At 46.6% G+C, this 23,985-nt stretch overlaps 1 protein-coding gene across 1 annotated transcript in view; it reads left to right on the top strand.

The window, feature by feature from the left end:
- Nucleotides 1-20,781, top strand: part of SLC2A9 (solute carrier family 2 member 9) — a 265,853-nt gene extending 245,072 nt beyond the window's left edge. Inside the window, exon 13 of the mRNA XM_057706684.1 lies at nucleotides 19,703-20,781. Coding sequence (XP_057562667.1) covers nucleotides 19,703-19,948 — 246 coding nt within the window. The 3' untranslated portion in view covers nucleotides 19,949-20,781. The remainder of the gene's footprint in view (nucleotides 1-19,702) is intronic.
- Nucleotides 20,782-23,985: the final 3,204 nt, after the last annotated feature.

Here is a 23,985-nt window from a genome sequence, read left to right as displayed (position 1 = left end):
ACCGGGGTGGCAAAGAAAGACAAGTGGTGGGGGAAGGCCTGGAAGGCAGGTGTCGGATCCATTCCCTGGGAGGCACTGGGCTCAGATAGCATGACTGTCTTTGGCATTTGGGGCTAGAGCTGGAGAGAGGCATGGGTCCCACATCAGAGAGGGACCACATGACCTTGACCTTGACCTTGCCTGTTAATGTCTGCAGTCATACAAGGGACATGGGCAGGTGGTCTGGAGGAGCCAGGGAGGAATTCCAATCACAGGGCCCTGTCTGCAGGAGCCCACTGGGTCAACGCAGGATGTTGTGAAAAGCTGGTGGGATCTTGTGGGAAACGAGAGGCTTGTGAAGACCTGGCCCATCAGTGTAGGAGATGCTAATGGGTAGTGAGTCCTGTTCCCCTCCCGCCAGCTCCACTGGGACAAGCTTTCCTTTGCTGGGGTAGTGATCCATCAGTCACGTGTGTTCTCCCAACCCTGGCGCTGGCCACAGGGATTCCCACTCCTGTTGCAGCTCACGTGTGTGGGTGATGGAAGTGACCTTGCAGTAAAGCCACAAAGACCCTTCCCAGCCACGACTCTGCACCGGGCACCCACAGTAGCCCATCCCCTGGGTCCCTTCACTCCTCAGGGTCTCGGTTTCCATTTCAATTAAAATGGAAATAATGGTCCATGGGTTGTGGTATAGATAAAATGAGATACTATGCTGTCTTGGCCCAGGTTCCCTAGAAACAGAGTGAGAGGGGGATGCCGGTGCACGAAATTGTCTCCTCCACCCCATGTGTGTAGCTTACAAGGTGCTGTCACCCGTGGGGCATCGTACAGCTGAGACACGTTAGGCTAGGTACGTCTATGATTTGTCCAAGGTTGTCCAGCTATCAATGCTCAGGTTCATGACACCAGCTGAAGTCCTCTGGTGTCCCCAGCCCAGTCCCCAGCCCAGCACAGGTGCGAATCAGAAGAGATTCATGAATGTGTGAATTCAGGTGTTGCAGGTTGAATGATGGACCCCAAATATATCAGGTCCTAATCGCTGGAATCTCTAAGTGGTCCCTTATATGGAAAAGTTGTCTTTGTAGAAGAGGATCTTGAGATGGGGCGATTATCCTGGACTACAAGAGTGGCCCCAGATGCCATTGTAAGTGTGGTTATGAGAGGCAGGCAGAGGGGGATGTGACACGGACAGAGGAGCACGTGAGATGTGACCATGGGAGCAGACTGGAGTGATGCAGCCACAAGCTAGGAATGCCAGCAGCCACTGAAACTGAGACAGACAAGCCATAGATTCTCCTCTAGAGCCTCCGGAGGAAACATGGCCCCACCAACACCAGTGACACTGATTGCAGACGTACGGCCTCCAGGACTCTGAGAGAATGCATTGCTGCCGTTTCAAGCTACCGAATCTGTGATAATTTGTTACAGCCACCACAGGACACTAATACAATGGGAAACCACCCAGATTGACAATCAGAACTGATATTGATTGAGAATTACTGTGCTCTATACACATCGTAAGTCATTTAATCCCACAACAGCCCTGTGGGTCTGGTGCCATTATGGCCCCATTTCACAGATGGAGAGACGGATGCACAGAAAAGTTGTCACTTACCCAGGGTTGTGCAGCTAATCTAACAAGGGGCAGAGGTGGGGTTGAAACTTGTGCATCTCCAGGGGGTGCATTCCTGACCAGTGCACTCTACAGTGTCCCCCAGGAGTCACACATCTTGACCAAAGTCTCCCATGCAGAAGGCGAAAGATGTTAATCTAGCCTTGAAAATGACACCATCAAGGGCTCTAAGTGATGGTGGATTTGGTCATATCAAATTCCTCAAGCACATTATTTGGGGGAGACAATTTAGGATAGAAGCAGGTGATGGGGGCAGACATGTCTACCCCCCTTACCGACCCAAGGAATCCTGCGTCACGCTCCTGGAGGCCGACTCTCCCTGGCATTCAGACGCACAGTGGTCCTGTGCTCGTCACCACGTGTTCCCAGGCTCCCTGCTGGGAAGAGACCAGCAAAGGGCCTGATGCTCCTATGTGCTGAGCCAAGCCAGTCACCCTGTGGATCCTTTACCCTGCTGTCTGGCAAGATAGCCACGGTGTGGGGAGCTCTATTTGTAGCACTTTGATAAGCATGGAAACAGAGGTTGAGGGCTCAGGATTTATCATCAGAGGGCCTGGGTTAGCCTGCTCTCTGCTGATAAGCTGTGTGATCTTGGATTTCTCCAGACCTCTGCCCCTCATCTGTCTGTGGAGGATGATAACAGAGCCCCCTCACAGGGCTACGTGAGGGTCAGCCGAGCGATGCTTGAAAAGCTTTATTATACATGATAGGTCACAGCAGAGGACAGGCCATGGGCAGAGATGATGAAGGGGCAGGCTGGCAGATGAGTTTCAGGAGGGGGTTTCTCGGGGGGTCTGCAGGGGCTTGGGACAGCAAGGAGGAACCACAGAGTTGAGGAATGGGGAGTGTTTGCATTTTCTGCGGCTCCTGTCACAAATTAGCACCAATTGGGTGGCTTAAAACAGTAGAAACCTCTTCTCTTACAGTTGTGGAGGCCAGAAGTCCAAAATCAGTCTCCCTGAGCTAAAGTCAGGGTGTTGGCAAGACCACACCCCCAACAAAGGCTCCAGAGGAGAATCCATTTTCTCACCTTTCTCAGCTTCTAGGCTGCTTTCCTTGCATCCCTTGGTTCCTGGCCCCTCCCTGTGCTCAAAGCCAGCAGCTTGCTTCATTGGTCATGTGGCCCCACCTTCTGTGTCAAATCCCCCTCAGCCTCCCTTTTATAAGGGCAACTGTGATTGCAGTTATGCCCACCCAGGATAATATTCACATCTCCAGACCTTACCTGAATCACATCTGCAAAGTCTCTTTTTGCCATATAAGGCAACATTCACAGGCTATCAGGACCTAGATATTTGAGGGCCAGTGCATAGCTGACTACAGGAAGTACAGGTGGGTTTTAGAAGCTGAGCTGAGACACATGGTCAGAGACTGTCCAGAAGCCAGGCAGATGTGAGGCTGGGTCCCTGACTACTGCGTCTCCCCTGGGGTGAGCACAGGGTGGTCCCAAGACCCGCAGAAGGAGTCCTGTGGTGCCAGTTCTGGGGTGGTAGGGCTCCTGGTAGATTACGAAAGGGCCTGTATTCTGCCAAACAGCAGGAGACAGACTGCACATTCATATACTAACTGCAAATAGTCATTGCACACCAGGCCTTTGTATGAGGCATTTGATATTTCTTCAGTGAATGGTGGGTAGACTCTACTAGACCTTGAATGCTTTGCTAGAGAACTTGCCCTTGATCCTGTAGACCAGAGTTTCTCAGCCCTGGAAGCACATGAGATCCACAGGGGTGGGGGGTGGAGGGGGCAGTTTAAGGTAAATAATTAAGCTTCTGACACCATCACCATCACCAGGATTCAGAGCCAGTGGTGGAGGGGGTGAAACTATCAGTACCTTTTTAAAGTGTTCCAGATGACTCTACTGTGTAGCTGTGGTTGACAACCCCCAATGCAGATATTTAGAAACAATGATGGATACTAAGCAGTGGAAGGAGTGATTGGGTTTGTGTTTTGAGAAGACACTTCTGGCTGCTTGGAGGCTGGATTGCGGGTGGGAAGACCTGGTGGCTGGGATTGTCTGTCACCTGCAGGAGAAATGGTGCTCAGACTTGGATTAGGATGATGGCCAAGGGGAGCGAGCAGTCAGGAGCAGAGTGAATCCAGTTTGGGGAGGAGGATCTTGCATGAGGCAGTACCCAGCCTAGACGCATCACCCCGGCAGGGAAGACAGCCAAGTGGATGACAGTCACCTTGCCATCGGGGCAGCTCACATACCCTTGGTCTTCATCACCTGCAGTCACAGACCAGTGTCAGCCAATCAGCAGCGCTGCCTTCAAAGTTGGACTCATGGCATAGTTACCTCTGACTGGTCCACAGAAGGTTTCTACGATTTAAACACTGCCGTTGGCATCATCAGGAGGAAAAAGAGGATTTTATCTGTAAAACAAGGGCTCTGTGAGAAGCCCACTTGATGGCCAGGCCTTCTTTCCTCATTAAGTTTGACCTTCAGCCCAGCTCGTTCTTTCTCTTTCCCAGTTGCCCCCTTCAGTGCTGCGCTAATTGATTGCCGGCTTATTCCCAGGAAGGATTTTCATGGACATGACTCTGGCTTCACAGTTCAGAAGTTCAACAGCACAGAGCCTTTCAAAAATATTCAGTCCCTTCTTCCTTCCTATTTATAGAGAGGGCATTTTTATAGGTCAGCAACTTTTTTAATAGTTTTATCCGTCGAACTCTTTGTGTAAGCAAAAGCTTCCAAACTTATAAAGAATGAGCAGGGACTAAATCGATAAAATGTGAAAAATGATTCCAGATGGATTCAAGAACAAAAAGCAAAACTAAAAATCAAACAGAAAATAAATTGAAGGTATCTCTATGACCCAGGCTAGGGAAGGACAAGACCCCTAAAAGTACAAACAATGGGAAGAGTTGGGACGGATCCAATTACATCAAAATGACGGTTTCTACCCAACGAGGAACAGCAAGGTCAAGGGTGCTGCAGACAACGGGGTGAGAGAAGCCATGTGTAACCTCTAAAGCTGATCAGGGATTAACTCCTAGAGTAGTAAAGACCTCCTGCAAGTCGACAATAAAAAGCATGTCTCTCTAGGAAAGGGGATCGAGAATAAGAAAGGGCAGTTCCCAGACAAGAAGCCTAAATGGTAACACAGGGGAAGAGATTTAAATGTGTTTAAATCAAATAAAGGCAAACTATACTAATAACATACCTCTGTGTATTTGCCCAGTTGTGAAAATTAGAAATTTGGAGACTATTAAGTGTTGACAAAGACCTAGGGAAATGGGAGAACTTGCACACTGGTGGAACAGTCTAGTGCCAATTAATCAAATTAAACATCCATGTACCCTATGACCCAAAATCCCACCCAGAGATTTTTGCAAAGGTCCATAAGATAGACAGTACAGGGATATTAACTACAGCACTGTTTGTAGCATCAAAAGGCTAACGGTAACCTGAGTAGCCATCCCTTGGGGAAAGCATAAAGTATAACAGATACACACTACAAAACAGTTATGCTGCAGTGAAAAGCAATGAACTTGAGCTTCATCATCAACGTGTATTAATCTAAACCCTGTGCTGAGAGAAGTGAAGCACAGCGTGGAGTCTAGCCTGATACCACTTATGTAAATTTGAAATACACATATAAAACAACAGTACAGATATTCACAAAGAAAAAGACAGGTGATTGGTAGACAGAAAGAGAGATGATAGATAGGTGATAGATAGATAGTAGATGATATAGATAGATAGATGATAGGTAGATATAGATAGATGATAGATAGATGATAGATAGATAGATAGATGATAGATAGATAGATAGATAGATAGATAGATAGATAGATAGATAGAGATAGATAGATAGATAGATAGATAGATAGATAGATAGATAGATAGATAGATAATAGGTAGATATAGATAGATGATAGACAGATGAATGATAGATAGAGGATACGGTGATTTCAAGAACATTTATCAAACACTTAAACATGAGTTTGTCTAGGGTAGAGGGGAGACCATTGAAGGACAAAAGGAATGAGAGCAGAGACTGAGGATAAAAAGAGGAAAAACAAATAAATGCAAATAAGAGAGGAATGTTGCACAGTCCAGTACTGATAGCATGTCAAGAAACAAGGAATATGATTAACTCATCCCTGTGTCCTCTTCTTCCCCCTCTTCTTTTTCCTTTTTTCCTGTAAAGTTATAAGGTGATTCTAATTATAAATGGCTCAAGTTCACTATAGAAACTATGAAAATGTAAAGAAAAAGGAGTGAAAATATCCATGTTATGGGTTAATGATACTTCTTCCTTTCTTTCCTCCAAATAGACATAATTTTTCATATTTATAAAACTTGGAACCAGTTTTTGTTTGTTTTGGCTTTTGCTCTTTTCACCTGGTATGATATCATGAGCATTTCCTTATGTCTGTGGGTATTTTAAGGCAAATTCCCTCTGCAAGCAGAGTTCCTGCCAGCTGGGGCATCCCTAGGGTCTCTGGGTTTCCAAGGATTGTTCAGGAAACCTTGCAGGTATGACTGTTGACTCGAGCTGAATGGCCCTGCTGGACATGCTGATGGAGACACCGGTCAGGTGGCCACATTTAGATTTGGAGAAGTGTCAGCCTCCTGACCCAAACCAGGGAAGAAGGCAATGATGCTTACATTTCCTTTCTGGATGGGAGCTTGCTAGGCTCCTGGGGCTGCCACTGGCAAGGATGAAGGCATTGGAGAATTCTGAGTCACACCCCTCACTCCACCCTGACCCTCCCATGGGATCAACTTCTGCTTGCTGTAGACGCCATAAATGAAGCATTTCCACTCCACAGCCCTTCTGGAAGCCACCTCAGCCATAATCAGGAGTCACTGTACTCATTTCCTGGGACTACTGTAACAAAGTTTCACAGATGGGGGTGCTTAAACAACAGAAGTTTGTTTTATCACAATTCTGGAGGCTAAACGTCTGAGACAAAGGTCTTGGCAAGTTTGGTTTCTTCTGAGGCATCTCTCTGGCTTGTAGATGGTGGTCTTCTCCTTGGGTCCTCACGTGGTCTTCCTTCTGTATATGTCTTGTCCTAATCTCTTCTTATAAGAAAACAAATCATCTTGGATTAGGGCCCTCCAATATGACCTCATTTTCCCTTATCACCTCTTTTGTTTTATTGACTGCATTGGGTCTTTGTTGCTGCACACAGCCTTTCTGTAGGTGTGATGAGTGGGGACTACTCTTAGTTGCAGTGCACAGGCTCCTCAGTGTGGTGGCTTCTCTTGTTGCAGAGCATGGGCTCTAGGAGCGTGGGCTTCAGTAGTAGCAGTATGCAGGCTCAGTAGTTGTGGCACACAGGCCCTAGAGCACTCAGGCTTCAGTAGTTGTGGTGTGTGGGCTCAGTAGTTGTGGTGCACAGGCTTAGTTGCTCTGAGGCATGTGGGATCTTCCCAGACCAGGGATCGAACCTGTGTGCCCTGCATTGGCAGGCGGATTCTCAACCACTGTGCCACCAGGGAAGTCCCTTCCTTTATCACCTCTTAAAGACCCTATCTCCAGATACAGTCCATCTAATGTATTGGGGTTTAGGATTTCAACATACGAATCAGGAGGGGACATAATTCTGTCCATAACAGCCAGCAAGCACTGCTGCTCACACATTTGGGTCCTTTCACTTATCCCAAAATGTGTCAGTGGCAAATGTCTCCCAATACCCAAACAGAGGCTTGCAAGGAGCATGAACTTCTTCAGAAAAAAAATTATCTGGGCCAGCATGGCTCTGGACAGTGGCATGAATCAAACCAGTATTGTATCTCACTCATTAGCAGAGGGGCCCTGGGGTACCTTCTTAACCTCTTCAAGCCTCAGCTTTCTCAGTTTTCTCATCTGTTGGAGGATAAATACCCTAGTTCGCCCATCCTCATATGTGTTAGGGCAAATTTGATGTGTGGTCCTCGTCTCCCAGAGGTCCCCAGAAGCACTGAGCTCCTGTCGGACACACCCCCTTCTGTGTTAATTTCCTAGGGCTGCTGTAACAAAAGCCGCAAAACTTAGAACATTAGAAATGTATTCTCTCACAGTTCTGGAGGCTAGAAGTACAAAGTCAAGATGTTAGCAAGGTTGGTTCCCTCTAAAGGCCATGAGGGAATGATCTGTTTCATGCCTGTCTCCTAGCCTTTGGTGGTTTTCAGCATTCCTCGGCTTGTGGCTGTATCACTCCAATTTCTGCTTCCATCATCCTGTAGCCTTCCTCCTGTGTGTGTCTCCATGTCCTTTTATAAGGAGACCAGTGATTGGATTTAATGACCTCATCTTAACTTGACCAAATCTGCAAAGACTATTTCCAAACAATGCCAGCTTCACAGGTACCAGGAGTTGGGACTTCAGTATATCTTTTTGGAGGGATTCAGTTCAACCCACCACACCTTCCCTATATAGGGTAACCAACTCATCTTAGTTTGCCCAGAACTGTCCCTATAAGTCCCACAACCCAGAAACCCCTTGGTCTTGGGCAACCCAGGAAGTTGGTCACCCTCACCCTATCTCAGAATCACTCCCCCGCTTCCCAAATAAGCTCTCATGCACCAGTCTCAGGCTCTGTGTCTGGGGCTCCCAGCCTGGGGCAGTGCCTGTAACACTGGCGCAGTCTCCAGGACAGAGTAGCTTGGTAATTGGTAGCTGCTGCGGTTGGTGGTGGTTCTGATTACCCTTATTTGCCAGGCACTATGTTAGGTACAAATGATTATGTTGTGAGTCCGCCCCTCCTACCCATCTCATTGTGGTTCCTTCTTGATGTCTTTGCTGTAGATCTTTTCTGGTAGGTTCCAGTCTTTTTCATCGATGGTTGCCCTGCAGATAGCCGTGACTTTGGTGTGCTTGTGAGAGAAGGTGAGCTCAGGGTCTTTCTACTCTGCCATCTTGGCCACTTTCCAGGTACCAATGAGAGACAAGAAGAAACTGCACAGACTTTGGGGTCAGACAGCCTGACCTTGAACCCTGGCTTTGCAGCTCAACAATTAGGTGAAGGGCAGGCTGGTCAAACTTTGTCCAACTTTGGTTGCCCTCTTAGCCATAATTTTCATTTCTATAAAACAAGAGAATTGCCCCACTTTTGCAGCAGGGCTCTCCAAAGAATGAGAGACAAAGTCAAGGCTTCAGTGCAGTGTCTACCCACAGCAATTGCTCAGGAGCAAGCAATTGCTGTCATAGTCACTATTAGTACTGGGAAGGCTGTTTCCTGCCATGCAATCTTAGGGTCACCTGGAAAGAGGAGACAGATAGAAAAAGCAATGCCGGTAAACACCAGAAACTTGCACCACCCCTTACTAACTGAGCCATTGGGACAAGTGGCCTCTCAAAGCTTGCCTTCTCCCCCTCCTTCCTCCTTCTCTCCCACGCACCCACACCCTGCCTCCTTCCTGAAAAATGTTCTAGATGGGCTGCCTTGACCTCTGGGGAGATTAGTATCTCTCTCTGTTTCTCTGCCCTCAGGAACCACTGCCTTCTCTGAGGCTTTGCTGTGGTCAGCATCAATGGGTCCCTTGGGTCATTGGTTGTAAAAGCCTCCAGATGACTTGGCTTCTGCCATTAGCATCAGTAGTTTCTGCCTGGGAGAAAATTGCATGCAAATGTATGCCTTCTTGATTCCACTGGAGTTATAAAACTCCTTTTGAGTTCAACAAAATCTGGAAGGGAGAAAATGATTCTTTTCAACTTGAAAAATATTAGGTCATATCCCAAAGGCCTATGCAAAGTGAGGGGGAAAGCTGATGCAGAACTGGGATGGTGGGCTCTAAAAGCAAGCAAAACTGTCCCTGGCCTCTCTGGAAGGGCCAGAGATCCTCCAAGGAGGAGAGCATCTTTCACTGGCTCAGTCCCTGTGGGTGCCAGCATCGTGCTGCACCCTGGAGGCAGGGCAGTGAACAGCAGGGCACAACCTGCCCTAATATTCAGGAAGAATAGACGTGACTCTCATGGGACGGGTGTAGTTTCGTAGGAGGAAGTAAAATAGGGGGCTTAACTAGACTGACCAGTTCAGGGACCTCTCAAGCTGAGATTGAGGAAGTGCATGTGTGGAGTGGGGAAGGGAGGCGATACCTGGCAGGGAGACGGAAGATGCTGGCAGAAGCCCTGAGCAGGCACAGAGCAGGCATCCAAGGATGCCTGCCAGATCCCTCAAGGCGCTGAAGGCATAATAGGGATTTGGGATTTATCTGAAGGACTCTGGGAAGCCACTGCAAACTTTTAAGACATGATCCATTTTGTGCTTTTACAAGACTTCTTTAGCTGTCTGCTGGGAACTAGATTCAGGGCAGGGGCAGGAAAAATGGATGCTAAGGTGACAGAAACCAGAATAGTGGTTAACTCTGTGTGGGGGCAGGGTGAGGGGGATGGACTAGAAAATGGCACAAGGAACTTTCTGGAGTGGTGGAAATGTTCTACACCTTAATAGAGGTGTTGGTTACACAGGGGTATACTTTTCTCCAAATGCATTGACATATATACACTTAAGATCTGGGCAAGTTACTATATGCAAATTCTTTCTTGATAAAAAGTTGTATGTTTTTTAAGAAAGAAAAAAGATGTTTCAGTGTAACGTCATCAGGACTTAGTAACAAACACAGGCAGAGAGAGAGAAAACAGTCAAAAGTGATTTTGAGTGTCTGTCTTGGGCAGGTGGGAGGTCAGCGGTGCCAGTTCTGAGAGCAGGTGGTGGAGGAGCAGGCTTGCCAGGGATGGGAAGGCTGTGAGTGGGAGATGTCAGCAGGGTTGTTGATGTAGCTTCCAGTGAGCTGAAACGCCACCCTTCAGGCAGCCACAGGGCTGTGTCTACTCAGAGGTTTCTGGGCAGCACCAACAAGACCTTACCTGTACATGTGACTATGACTTGGAAGCCACAATACACACCGGAGATGTAAGTCATCACTAAGATCCCTGCCCCCATCTAGCTTCCCCCAGAAGGATCCTAATGTTTCAGGTCCACTCCGCTCAAAAAGTAGACCAGCCTGGCCTTTTAAACCTCTTTGCAGAACTGGACTTACAAATGGAAGGCACCTGGCTTCCCATCAGTTCTTACATGGCGGTCCGGGCCGTGACTCATCCAAGAGCTTGGTGTGAATCACCAATGAGCCAATGTTCCAGCTCCACGGGTGGGGGTGGAAACTAAGCAGAAGAATTCTATTTTTGTCTCATCATAAAAATCTAACTTGGACTGCCTTTTGTACCTTCATGCATCTCCATAAAAGTCCTCCCATTTCATTCATTTATCCTCTCATTGAACATATTTATATTAAGAAAGTGCTTACGGTGAGCTGGGCACTGTCTCAGGCTTGGGGGTACGATGGAGAGCAGGAGACATGGATTCCACTATCCTGGAACTTACAATCCAAGCTGGGCTTAGACACCAGGTGAGGAGGTGAAAAGTTGGAGGAAGAGGGAACAACAAGCGCAGAGGCCCAGAGGCAGCAGGAATCATGAAGGGAGGCAGAAGGGACCAGGAAGTGATGTGGAGGAAGCTCAGGGGTTTTTTATAAATAAAGTTTTATTGGAAAGCAGCCAAGCACATTATGTGTGTTTCATCATCTCCAGTAGCCTTCCCACGAAAGCAGAGTTGAGAGATCCTGGCAGAGACTGGATGGCCCTTTACAGGAAAAGTTTGCCAACCCCTGGGGTAGACTTCCAGACTGCAGATGCCAAGGGGAGGCTAGACTAGGGAGCTATTGAAGGAAGGAAACACACCAGGACTTTTGGGAGGATCTGCTGAGGGGACAGGAGGTGTCACGAATGACTTTCAGAGTCCTAGCCAGTGTGGTCCAGCCTCAAACATCCTCCTCTATGTTGTGCAGAGCCCCTCAGAGAGGGAGGAGAGCCGACATTCACATCACACTGGATGCCTGGCACTGTTCTAAACATGCTGTGATTAACTCACTTAGACACTGATGAGTTCTTGGGAACCAGAGAGGGGTGACCTGTGCCCTCTGTCCTCGGGGAGACGGCAGTTGGGATGCTGCCGACTTGCAAACAGTGGGACATCCTCTGTAGAGGTTTGTGGACATGCTTGGACCTAGTGTGGAAGATGAAGGGAAGGCTTCTGAGTAAAGTCAGAAGGAGTGCTTCTGCTCACTTCTCCTGGGGGATAGAGCCACTACTGCAGGAATTATTCATAACTCAGAACGTTTTTTGCTTTTGATCATCTGATTGATGGCTACTTCTAAACTCACCCCAGAATCACACCATGTTATCCTTTTGTTACCTCCAGAGAGCGTGCCTTTTTGTGACTAGATTTCTAGGCAGTGCTCATGCCCCTCCCCCCCACCCATGCTCAACAAGGCTGAAATACAAAGGCATCTAGGACTAATTTGTCAGAGCTCACAACTTTACTCCCAGCACATTCATTCCCTTTGCACCTATTTTCCTGGTTCAGGGAAGCTGGCAGCTTTAAAGAGCTGCTGTGTTTTCACATCATTCTGATAAACTGGAGAAGAAAGCTGAGATTTCTCTTCACTTTCAAGGATCTTTTCCTAAAAGTAGCATTTTGCCACAATTGCCTTATACTTTTAGCGTACTTGGTGGTCTAGTGCATCCTCCAAAGAAAATTTGTTTCTCCATATTAAAGAATATGAAACATTTTCATAATCATTTGTAATAACACAAAAGGTGTATTTAGAGAAAGGATGTAACTATAGCGTATAGCATTTTTGTAAGTTGGAGAAGGAAGTTTACCCAGGTGAGAGGCCAGACACCTACACCTGATGAGGCTCTACTGCTTCTACTACTTCTCTTCCCTCTGAGGCTCTCAGGAGATCCTCAGGACCTCAGGGTCCTGCCTCCACTTCCAGACTAGTCCTCAGCTGAACCACCTGGGAACGTGAGCTGCATCCTGGGAAATTTTTTTTAACTAAAGTGCTTACATCTGACTCCAGCTTTAGAGCTTTCTTTTGGTAAAATTCCCTTTGATACTTGTTCATCATGAGTGAATTACTGTTTGGGTTTAGGTTCTTGCATTTACACTATTAAATGTATATTTATATATATATTTTAAATTATGTTATGAAACACATCATATGCAAAAGAGTATGAGATGCATTATATATATGTCAACTGAAAAAAATGCACAACCTAAAAGTTGAGAGTTATGTTTTTATTCGGTAGACAAACCTGAGGACTTAGGCCCGGGACAGAGCATCTCAGAGAGCTCTGAGAGATGCTCCAAAGAGGCAAGGTGGGGGAGCCAGGATATATAGGGGTTTTTGCAACAAAGACCAGGTAGTCACAACATCAAAAGATTGCTATTAATTAAAGAAAACCAGACATCTCAAGTTACGGGATTTAACTCTTTTCTCTGTATGGGAAGATGCAAGATTCTGGGCTCACTGAAATCATTCCTTTGATATGCATCTCAGCTACCTGAGGCCAGTATCCTGTTTTTCTCATCCTCAGGGTGCACCTTGGTGGGGGGGGGAGGGGGGTTGTGCTTCAGTGACTGCTGATTTTATGGTGGGCATTACGCATCTACCCTGAGTTCATGTGATGAACTTGTCATGTAATGGCTTGATGGCCACAACATCCTTTGTTTACTGATATGGCAGGCAATATTTTTCATTCATATATACAAAGAGAAGCATTTTATTCTTGTAATTATAGATTGCATTATATATAAGAGTAGTAGGGAAGGGACTTTCCTGGTGGTCCAGTAGTTAAGACTCCGAGCTCCCAATGCAGGGGGCCTGGGTTCGATCGCTGGTGAGAGAACAAGATCCCATATGCCACAACGAAGACCTGGCCCAGCCAAATGAATATATATATATATATATATATATATATATATATATATATACAATTTTTTTTTTTAAGTAGTAGGGAAAAATCAATGTAGTTAGCCAGCTTAAGCTATTGAAATGTCCTGGGTGCTTCTCTCTAATCCCTAGCAGGGATTTTGTGCTAATTATTCTCTTGATTTTCTTTAGGGTTTGACCCCTGTATGAATGTGTCCCTTAACCATCTAGTGTTTTGCTTTTCCTGGTTTTTATATTTATACAAAGAGAATCATCCCAAAGGCATTTTCTGCCCCTTGTTCTTTTACTCAACATACACTGTGCCAAAGTCCAGCTCTGGTGGGTCCAGGAGTACCCAAGGGATGAGTGGCGTCGGCGCAAGTAAGAGACGGGGAGGCCAGCGTCTGCTGTGCAGGATCTCTCTTTATTGTAAGAGCTTTGTGTGTTTATATAGTAAGCATATCTCAGGAAAAATTTTTTATGACAGAGCACATCTTCCCTCAGCATCTACCAGTTTCTTTCTTTGGTCAGGTTTGGCTTACAAACCTTGTGACTCTGAGGTAAGCATATGTAAATAACTTCTTAACCTTATATCTAAGCAAACTATAGCCCTTAGCACCCATACCTATGCCTAATGTCTATGTCTATACTTATGCCTTGCTGCAATCATAAGCATTACAAAAAGAGCCACCCCTCCCTTTTCTCCAGTATTTAGTAGCCTGAGGTGCCCGCCTTTTCCACCAAGGAGTGGTGGCAGAGGACTTGGTGAGGCAGACACGGAGAAAGAACGCATCAAACCCTGGTTCTTTCCTGGGGTCGTAGAAACAGGGAGGGGAAGTGGGTGGTAAGCACAGTATCACAAAGAAACAAAGAGCAGAATGTACAATGGGTGGAGATGGTCTGGGGCCTGTCCTTGCAGAGCGGTCGCCTTGCGATCCTCTTGCTCCGAAATGCCCTCCCAAGGAGTTCTCGCCTTGCGGTCCTCCTTGGAGCCTGGTGACCTTGTCACAGCATTGGCTTGTCCAGACGGCTCCCGACAACACAGTGTCATACATCTGTGTCATATGCCCAGCTACGGGCCGTTGGTTTTTATTGCTCTATTGAATCTTCTTATGAACGTATCCCAGTTTATTCATTCCTCCGCTGTTATAAGATTGGCATCGTCCCCCGTTTACTTGCTCTAGAAATAGTGCTACTACACAGCATTGTAAATCGACTATACTTCAATAAAATAAATTAGAAAAACTAAATGGTTCTACAATGAACATCCGGGTACAACGTGCATGAGTTTGCATGCGGACGGGAACATTGGCTGTCTGCTACCCGATGCGGAAGCCACCAGCCACATGACTGTTGAACACTTGCGCGTGGCTAATACAAAGCACTGAACTTCTAATTAATTTAAATTCAAGCAGCACCTCTCCAGAACAGATCCACCCTGGGTGTCATTGCTGGGTCCCTGGCCTGGTCATACCCAGTGATGCTCCAAAGTAGGTGTGGCTATTTACAGCCTCAGCTGTGTCTCCACAGGTATGAAAATGCGAGTCGCTCATCAGCACTTCTTTTTATTATTGTCAGACTTTCCACATTTTTGCCAGTCCAATAGTGTGAAACGGTATAAAATTGTGGTTCTAATTCCTATTGTCCTGAATTACTAAGGAGAGTGAGCACCTTTTCACAAGCTTATTTGCCATTTGTATTTCCTCTTTTGTGAAACACTCATTCATACGTTCTGCAGTTTTCTCTCCTAGGCCATCTTTTTCTTACTGATCCATAAGAGTTGTTTTTTTTTAATTTGCGCTACAAATTCTTTGTTTGCCATGTGTCACAATACTTCCATTTGTGGCTCTTGTACTCTTTGTAGGGTACCTTTTTGTTTGTTTGTTTTGTTGGGGCAAGAAATTGTGACTCTCTCTGAAAAGCCAGCAGATCAAGAAGTTGGTGGACTAGTGTCCCAAAGAACGATCTATGCGTGGTACCTTTTGATGAACAGATGCTCTTAATTTTAAAGTTGCTGGATTTTTTTTAATGTATGAACTAAGGTTTATGAATGCAAAAAGTATTTATATGAATGTGAAAAGTGTTTTACAGCAAACCTCCAATACAATTGTGTCCATTTTACCAGTGGGGAAAATAAGGCCCACACCACTTGTAGGTGCTTCCCAGGGTGCTGTGATGAGTTGAGGGTTTGGTGGAGTCAGCTCTGGAATCGAGGTCTATTGCTTCTTAGACAAGGTCCTTCCCGCTACAGACGTGCTGCCTATAATCCTGCTCGGGGGACACTGGACGAATCCTCCCACACCAACCATACTTAGAGGGGTTGAGTAACTTTGCAGGAGCAGCTGAGCAGAACGTGAATTTCTGAGCTGTTTTGAAGTAAGAGAGGAAACAGGGAAAAGTGCCACGTACGTCCTCTGTGCCAGGCCCTTTGCCAGACCAACTGCAGTGAATGAATTTGCCCAAGAGAGGCAGATATGCAAGCGAGACAGTGGCCTCCAGATCAGGCCAACCTGGGTTCAAATCCGGACACGGCCCTTACCAGCTGGGTAACTGCAGGCACATCACTCACCCTTTCTGACCTTCCCTTTCTCACCTGTGAGAGGTTAGGAAGATCTGCTTCACAACTGCTGTTGGGGAAAACTGAAGGATCCCAGTAACATTTTATCTGCCCCCGCCCCCACACACACACACACCCCACCAAGGAGTGAGTGTGAGCTCCCAGCCGGGCCCACTTCAGTGCGAGTCCTGATTCTCATCTACCTTTATGTGGCCTTGTACTTGCTTCAGAATCTCTCTAATCCTCAAATTCATCTTTTGTAAAAAGGAAAGAAAAATGTCTGTATCACAGCATGGGCTGTGGGAATCGGATGAGATAATGTCTGTAATTTTGCTGGCACCCAGGAGGTGCTTAATAAGTGCATTTCTCTTCCCAGATTAAGTGCAGTAATGCCAGATTGCCTCATGATTGCTGACACGAAATTATTTAGGGCAGATGCCAATGAAGGTCCTACAGCTGCCAGGACCAAGGTGAACTCCAGCTCGCAGCCATTCTGCTCCATCCATCCAAGCATCCTCCCAGCCCTTCTCCAGCACTGGCTCTGACTTTCTGTCAGAACCTCTGGGCTTGGTGTGGCCTAAGGCTTCTTTTTTCCATTGACTCTTAAGCCAGGTCTCTCCTCATCTCCTCTCCCATCCTTACTTTCTAAGCCGTGAACACAATGCGAGGAACAAGAATTCTGGGGACAGACTACCAGGTTTGAATCAGCTTTGCCTCTCGGGCCCAAAACACTGAACCTGTAACTTCATCCCTCTTAGTTTTCTTACCTGGAAAACAGCACGTACGCCATAGGGTTGGTGCCAACATTAGATCAGTCAACGCTGAATAAACAGAGCTACAGTCAGCAACAGGCCGGCCCCTCTGGTCCCCCAGCCCCACTCCCGCCCAGCCACGTGTGACCCTGGGCAAGCTGCACGACCTCCCTCTACCTTGATTTCCTCATCTGTAAAGAGGGACCAATCAGCCTGTTTCCCCGAGGCAGGAAGTGAGCATGCGTGGGAAAGCCCCAGCTCCATCACTGGGCAGAGGAGACGTCCACCTCGCTGAATTCCTTCTTTCCTCTCATACCTTAAGCCGGCCTCACAGCACTCTCCCACCAATGCCCCTCGTTCAGGAGCAGGTGTCTGCAGAGCCAGTTCTAGGATCGGGGGGTTCTGTGGGTACACGGGGGATTCAGCAGGCTGCCATCAGGGTCACCTCAGAGGAGGAGACCCAGCTGGGCTTTTCCTCTGGGAGCCACGGGGGCAGAGCCTGTGCCCGGAGAGGTGGACCCTCTCACCTGGCCTTCTCCTAACTTGGCCCCGAGAGTCCTGAGATGGGTAGTGTTTTTTCCCAGGATGCCTGCAGTACCACAGGATCCTTGGCTCAATTCTGTGAAATGGTGAGAAAAATCCTGGTGCCGCACACTGGGTCTCTTGAGAAGGGAAGCCAAGCCAGTGGCTGTTCCACCGGTGTCAGCTCTGCAGGTGGCAGAGAGGTCCCAGGCAGCTCCACGTGTGGCCTGGGGGAGGCAGGAAAACTCTCTGAGCCTCCGCACATCTATACATTCAATGAACATTTGTGAAGCACCTACTATGTGTTGAGTAGTCTCCCAGGTTCTGGAAATACAGGAAAAACAACAACTCCTGAACTTAGGCAACCCACCCCCTGGTGGAGGAGAGGGTTAATAAACAAGTGACATTCCTGCTGGGCAGCAGCGAATGGTTTGAAGAGCAATGAAGCAGAGTAAATGGAGAGCTGGGGGAGCCCTAAGAAACAGAGGTCAGCGAGGACTCTGAGAAAGAAAGCCAAGATGAAGGGGAGTGGGAAAGCAGGATGTGCAGACATGTAGAAGAAGATTATTCCAGGGAAAGGGAAGAGCACATGCAAAGATCCTGAGGCAGGATATTGGAGGAGTGTCAGGAAGGCAGTGTAGCGGGAGCAGAGAAAGAGAGCAGGAGAGGGAGGTCAGAGAAGAAAGGGGGCTACGTGGGTGCCGGGCTTAGAGGCCATGGTAAGGATTCCGGCTTTGCTCATGTGACTTGGGATGCCGTGGTGCATTGGGAGCAGAGGAGGGACACGCTCTGTTCTTTGCTTAACAGAATCACTGTGGCTTCTCTCTGGAGAATAATCTTAAGCGGGGACACAGGAGAAGCAGGGAAATCTGTTGGGAAGCTATGCTAGCAATCCAACCCAGAGATGCTGAAAGCTTGCACCAAAATGGTAGCCGGAGAAGTGGTAACAAGTGCTCGGATTCAGAATACATGAAGATAGAGCTGACGTGACTTCCTGATGCATCAGATGTGGGCTTGAGAGATAAAGATAAGTGTTTGGTTGGCCTGAGCAAATGGAAGGATGGAGGGGCCATCAACCAAGACCAGGAAGACCAGAGCAGGAGCAGGTTTGGAGGCTCCGCTGGGACTTGTTAAGTCAAGATGCCCATTCAGCATACAAGTGGAGATGTTGAAGGGCACATTGAATATATCTCATTTCATCTTTAAAACAATATGTGGTATAGATCACCGTGTTAGAAATGAGGCAACTTCAATCAGTGCATTGAAGTTCTGTCTTAAATGACGCACCTTAAGTGTTGACACATTATGTAAGTGATGGTGCCAGGATTTGAATTCCACCCAACTGACTACAGAGCCCACTCCCTCTCGTCTCTGTTCCACTCATGGAATCTCTGTGGATGAGTGGAAGGCACATATCCTCCCAGCCAAGCCCCCCCAGGTGCGGACTCTTTACTCCATCCAGAACTGCTCTATGACCTTTGTAGGGAATGTCTCGCTTAATTCTTACCACAACCTATAACTACCATTATTATCCTCATTTTACAACTGTGGCAACTGAGGCACAAAGTGCCTCAGATTCAGTACATCGTGGATCTAGGATATGATCCAGAGACCAAGCTCTTCAATGCTAGGTCATATTCCAAAATTAAATGTTCGTCAAATCAAAGAATAGCATGTAATTGACAAAAATCAAGATATTGCTTGCTGTGAGGTATCATTTGAAGACAGTGTCACCTTATATTTGAATCAAGTTTGTTGAATGAAAAAGGCACAGCCCTGACAACTGAAACCTATAAAGCCTTTTATTTAACAGACATTTATTGATCAACTACTATAAGCCAGATGCTGGATAGGCACAGGAGCTACAGAGGTGACTGAGTCACGGAGAAGCTCAAGGTCTAGTGCAGTGGGCAGGGTCATTCCAGTCCAAGCATTAGGTGCCGTAATCAGGATACACAAAGTAGAGTGATTGCATTCAACATTTCCCTCTTTTTCTAGTCTCTCTTATTTGTAAGAAGCTGTACGTATCAGAGCAGCAATCAGTGAGTTACATCTTTTTCATATTAGAAAAAAATGGTGTTATCTCGGTCTAGCCCATGCTCTGTAATTTTTTTATGAACTGGGAAATTTCACTTTCCTTTTGTTGACATCACACTTTTCTCATGTGTATAGTATATTGGGGGCGGGAGGGTGAAGAATGTGGTTAATGGTAAATATGAACTTAGGATAACATTCAGCAGGCATTGCATTTTGCTTTCATGATGATAAATTCTTGCATGCCTTCTTTTCAAAATAAATAAAGACTGCCATTTCCTCATCTATACCAGGGTTCAAAGCTGATTCATTTGTGCCTCATGTGAGAACATCTCACGCAGGCATTTATAAGGCACGTTTGCCTATAGAACCAGCCTCACACCTGCAATATTTTATCCAGGAATATTGATATATGAATGGGAAACTATTTAAAAAAATCAGCCCAGAGATGGTTTCACAGCCAGTTTAGCAACTGTCTTCCTGATGTTTTTGTCTCTGCCTTTTCACAGAAAAGTCTGGACACCTACTGTTTCCTGGTCTTTGCTGCAGTCTGCCTCGCAGGTGCTCTCTATTTGTATTTTGTCCTGCCCGAGACCAAAAACAGAACCCATGCAGAAATCAGCGAGGCATTTGCCAAAAGGAACAAGAACAAGGAGAAAGTTGACTCAGCTGTAACTGATGATAAAACGAACAGAAGGCCTGAACCAGACTCCTCCTGCACACTGGAGAACTGTGTTAAAAACAGGATTGTCTGAATGGGTAACCTCACCATTTTAGGATATGGAGGAGTCCCCTGCGAATTTAACATTATTAAGTATTTAAAAATAAACCTTTGCTAATCTAACATCGCAACCATTTGGGGTTTATTCACAGTTGAATCCCCAAACCCTTCTGGCAGCTGGAAAGAATCATCCTATGTTTCAGTGGGCCCAGGATTCTTCTGTGGATCTCCACGGCCTGCCTTCTTCATGACTTAGCCCGCGGTTTCAAAATGAAATTGGGAAAAAAAAAAAAAATGAAATTGGGGAAATAGCATTTGAATGCCTTCTCAAAGGACAACAATCTACTCTTGACAGAGGACTCAATGGGCTGGAAATCCAGATGGAGTTTCCAGTCCTAGCTCTGCCAGAAATAGCCTTGAGCTGCCCTCGACCTGGATCCTGAAGTGTCCAAGGACCCTTGGCTTTGATCCTGGATGAAGGTTTTCATATCTCCTAGTAAATGCCTGTTTCCAATCTTTGGCTCTGCTTTGTGGATCTCAGACTCAGGAGAGGCTGGTACCAACCCACCATCCTCCAGGTTCTGTCTCTCTCAGGCTGTCTCATGGGGCTCCAGAAACATCTTCACCTCCGAGTATCGGATGTGCTCACGGAGGGCATAAAGGGGATCGATGTGTAGAAGACCTAGAGAGGCAGATGTAAGAAGTAACTCCCCAGATGCTGAGGCAGGGACTGCAAACTGAACTCTGTTCAATTGAAAAAAAACAATGTTAAGAATGATTCTGAAGTTAAACCCAGGCTTGGAGGAAAAGAACATTGTGATTGATTAGTGATGCCTGCCACAGTTGTAGGAGTGAGAGAATCACATATGCTTTATGTTAGCCAATCCCAGAAGAGATTTATCTGAAACTATAGTAGGCAGGGTTCTCCAGAGGAATAGGAAGAAAATTATATATATATATATATATATATATATATATATGGTTTATTATGAGGAATTGATTCACACAATCATGAAGGTTGACAAGCCCTACCATCTGCCACGTGCAAGCTAGAGACCCAATAAAGCCAAATGCCTGCGAGCTGGGGGAACCAGTGGTATGAGTTCTACTCCAGGTCTGAAGGCCTGAGGACAGGAGTGCTGATGGTTCCAGCCCAGGAGCTGGAGACCAGTGTCCTAGCTCAGCAGTCAGGCTGGGAGCAAACCCTCCCTTTCTCCACCTTTTAGTTCTATTCAGCCCTCAATAGATTGAATTTGCACCCACATAGCAAAGGGCAATCTGCTTTCCTCGGTCTACCAATGTGGATGCTAATTCTGCCTGAAGTACCCTTACAGACACACCCAGAAACAATGTTTAACCAAATATCTGGGCACCCCATGATGCAGTCAAGTTGACACACAACATTAAGCATAAGTTCGCCCTTTGTCAACTTGGCACCCATAGGCATCTTTTTAAATCATACTCAGACTCTGAACAAAGACCATAACAAGGTCATAAATCTGCCTAACATGATAGAACTATCCTGTGTTCAACCAAAAGCTCACTAATCCCTTCCCCAGAAGAGGAGATAAAGTCCTTGAGTGATGTTTCCTCTTCTCCTTGATGCCTCATAACTGAAATGCTGTGATGTAAAATTAACAATCCTTAGAGACTGTGGTACAGAGTCAATACATCTTATGTTACATGGTAAGGAAATAAGAGAAGAAAGAAAACAAAGGTGTTGTTAGATAGATCTATAGAGAGACACACAAACCTGTTCATAACAAGTGAGGAAATACTCGTGATAATCACAGTCTTCATTCTGTAACTGGTCATGTGGTCATAGTAGGTATCCTCACTACCTTCTTCCACTATTTATTTTGTATTCCCTTTGCCTTCAGCAAGTACCTCAGCTGGTCCTGGTTCCTTATCTGGTAGGGTGATCTGGGCCATTATTAGTCCAATAACAATTGGGTTGTTATGGTTTTCCATGACCCTTAATCACAGGGCTTGGAAATACTAATGATGCCCCAAGGGATCTCCTATATTCCAGGCATTCTCTCTCTTACCTCCGCTGTGGAATAGTCATCCTATTTCCCCTTGGTGGTCAGGATCAATCACCCTAGACAGCTCAGTAACTCCCTTTGACTGTTCACCTGTTGATTCAGAGTCAGGAGAAGCCCAAAGTGGCCAGGTGACTGTCTCAATGGGATCATTATTGTACGAAGGTGAGTCAAAAATTACCTGCACTCCGGTTATATTACTTGTCAAATAAATTCCACAGCAAGAGTGCGGATAATTTTCAACTCATCCTCATCCATCCTGGTGGAAGCATTCCTCCTCCTGGAACTCAGACTCCTAAGCCAGCAGAGCATAAGGTTGCAGGAATTGGAAACAAAAAATTTGCTAGTGGGTCACTAGGGGTAATAGTCAGTGATTCCACTTCCATTTCCACCCCTTGATTCCTGGACCGGTCAAGTTGTGCTATGGGAGGAAGAACACCATATTGGACCTGATTCAAAGCCTTATAGGGAACTTTGCCCCAGCTCTGAAAGATATTGCCACCCAGCTGGCACTGTTAACAAGTCTTCAAAAGTCCATTCCAGTGTTCTGTGGAGCTCGCTGCTTCAGGATGGTGGGAAAATAGTGAGATCAGTGAATTCCACGAGCACGAGCCCATTGCTGTACTGTTTCTGTGAAGTGAGTTCCTTGATCAGAAGCAATTCTATATGGATATCATGATGATGGATAAAAGATGCTGTAAGTCCATGGATATATAAAGAAACACTGTGTGCAGAGTAGGCAAATCTGTGTCAAGAGTAATTTTCAATTCCAGTAACAACAAAATACTGCCCCTTCCATGATGAAAGTGGTCCAATGTAATCAACCTGCCCCAGGTAGCCAGCTGATCACCCAGGGCCGTACTGGGGACTCAGTGCTAGTCTGTGCTGCTGGCAGGTGGGGCGTTCAGCCTTGGCCGTAGCCAGGTCGGCCTTGGTGAGTGGAAGTCCATGTGTCTCAGCCTGTGTATCCCTCAATTCCTGCCACCACGGCCACTTTGTTGATGAGCCCATTAGGAGATGACAGGGTGGCTGGGGAAAGAGATGGACTGGTATCCATCGAAGGGGTCATTCATTCTATTCACTTGATTATTAAAATTTTCCTTTGATGGTCATTCACATGGGACACAAGTACCTTGCATTTTTTGCCCATTCAGGGAGGTCTGTCCACATACCTCTTCCCCAAATTTCCTTGTCACTGATCTTCCAGTCATGCTCCTTCCAAATCCCTGGCCCTCCAACCAAACCATTGACCACAGCCCATGAATTGATACATAATAACATGACTGGCCATTTCTCTTTCCAAGCACAGTGAACAACCAGGTGCACTGCCCAAATTCTGCCCGCCGGGAGGGTTTCCCTTCACCACTGTCCTCCAGCAATGTCCCAGACAGGGGATGCCATGCTGCAGCTGTGTACTTGAGGGTGTTGCCTGCATATCATGCAGAGCCATCTGTCAACCAGGAAGGGAAGACTCTTCTCTTCCTCCGCCAACTGATTGTAGGGAACTCCTCATGAAGCCACTGGTGCAGACTGGGAGAGAGGAGGCAGTGCAGTCAGAGTGCGGACGGTGGGCATCTGGGCTACCTCTTCACGTAACTTGTGTCTTCAGGACCTGCTCGGGCCCAACCATGTATGTACCACTTCCATTTGATAATGGAACTTTATGGCTTAGTGGATCAGATAACACCAAGTTCATCATCGGCAACTCAGGTCAAGTTGTAACCTGGTAGTTCACAGTCTAGTGTTCAGTCTCTACGAGGGCCAGGAGCAGGCCAAGGGCTGTTTCACAAAAAGAGAGGTTATCCACAGAGGATGGCGGGGTTCTACACCAAATTCCTAAGGTCCCATCTTGCGAGTCATCTACAGGGGCTGCCAAAGGCTCCAAATAGCATCCTTCTAAAGGGAGTCCAACTCGAGGATGGAAGATGCCTTAGAGGACTGGGGCAGGGAGGGTGGGGGGGACTCGAGGAGGGGGAGTCAAAGAAGGGAGGGAATACGGGGATATGTGTAAAAAAACAGATGATTGAAC

Source organism: Hippopotamus amphibius, chromosome 13 (assembly GCF_030028045.1).
Source record: "Hippopotamus amphibius kiboko isolate mHipAmp2 chromosome 13, mHipAmp2.hap2, whole genome shotgun sequence".
In the NCBI taxonomy this organism is placed as follows: domain Eukaryota; kingdom Metazoa; phylum Chordata; class Mammalia; order Artiodactyla; family Hippopotamidae; genus Hippopotamus; species Hippopotamus amphibius.
This window is presented reverse-complemented; position numbering and strand designations above follow the sequence as displayed.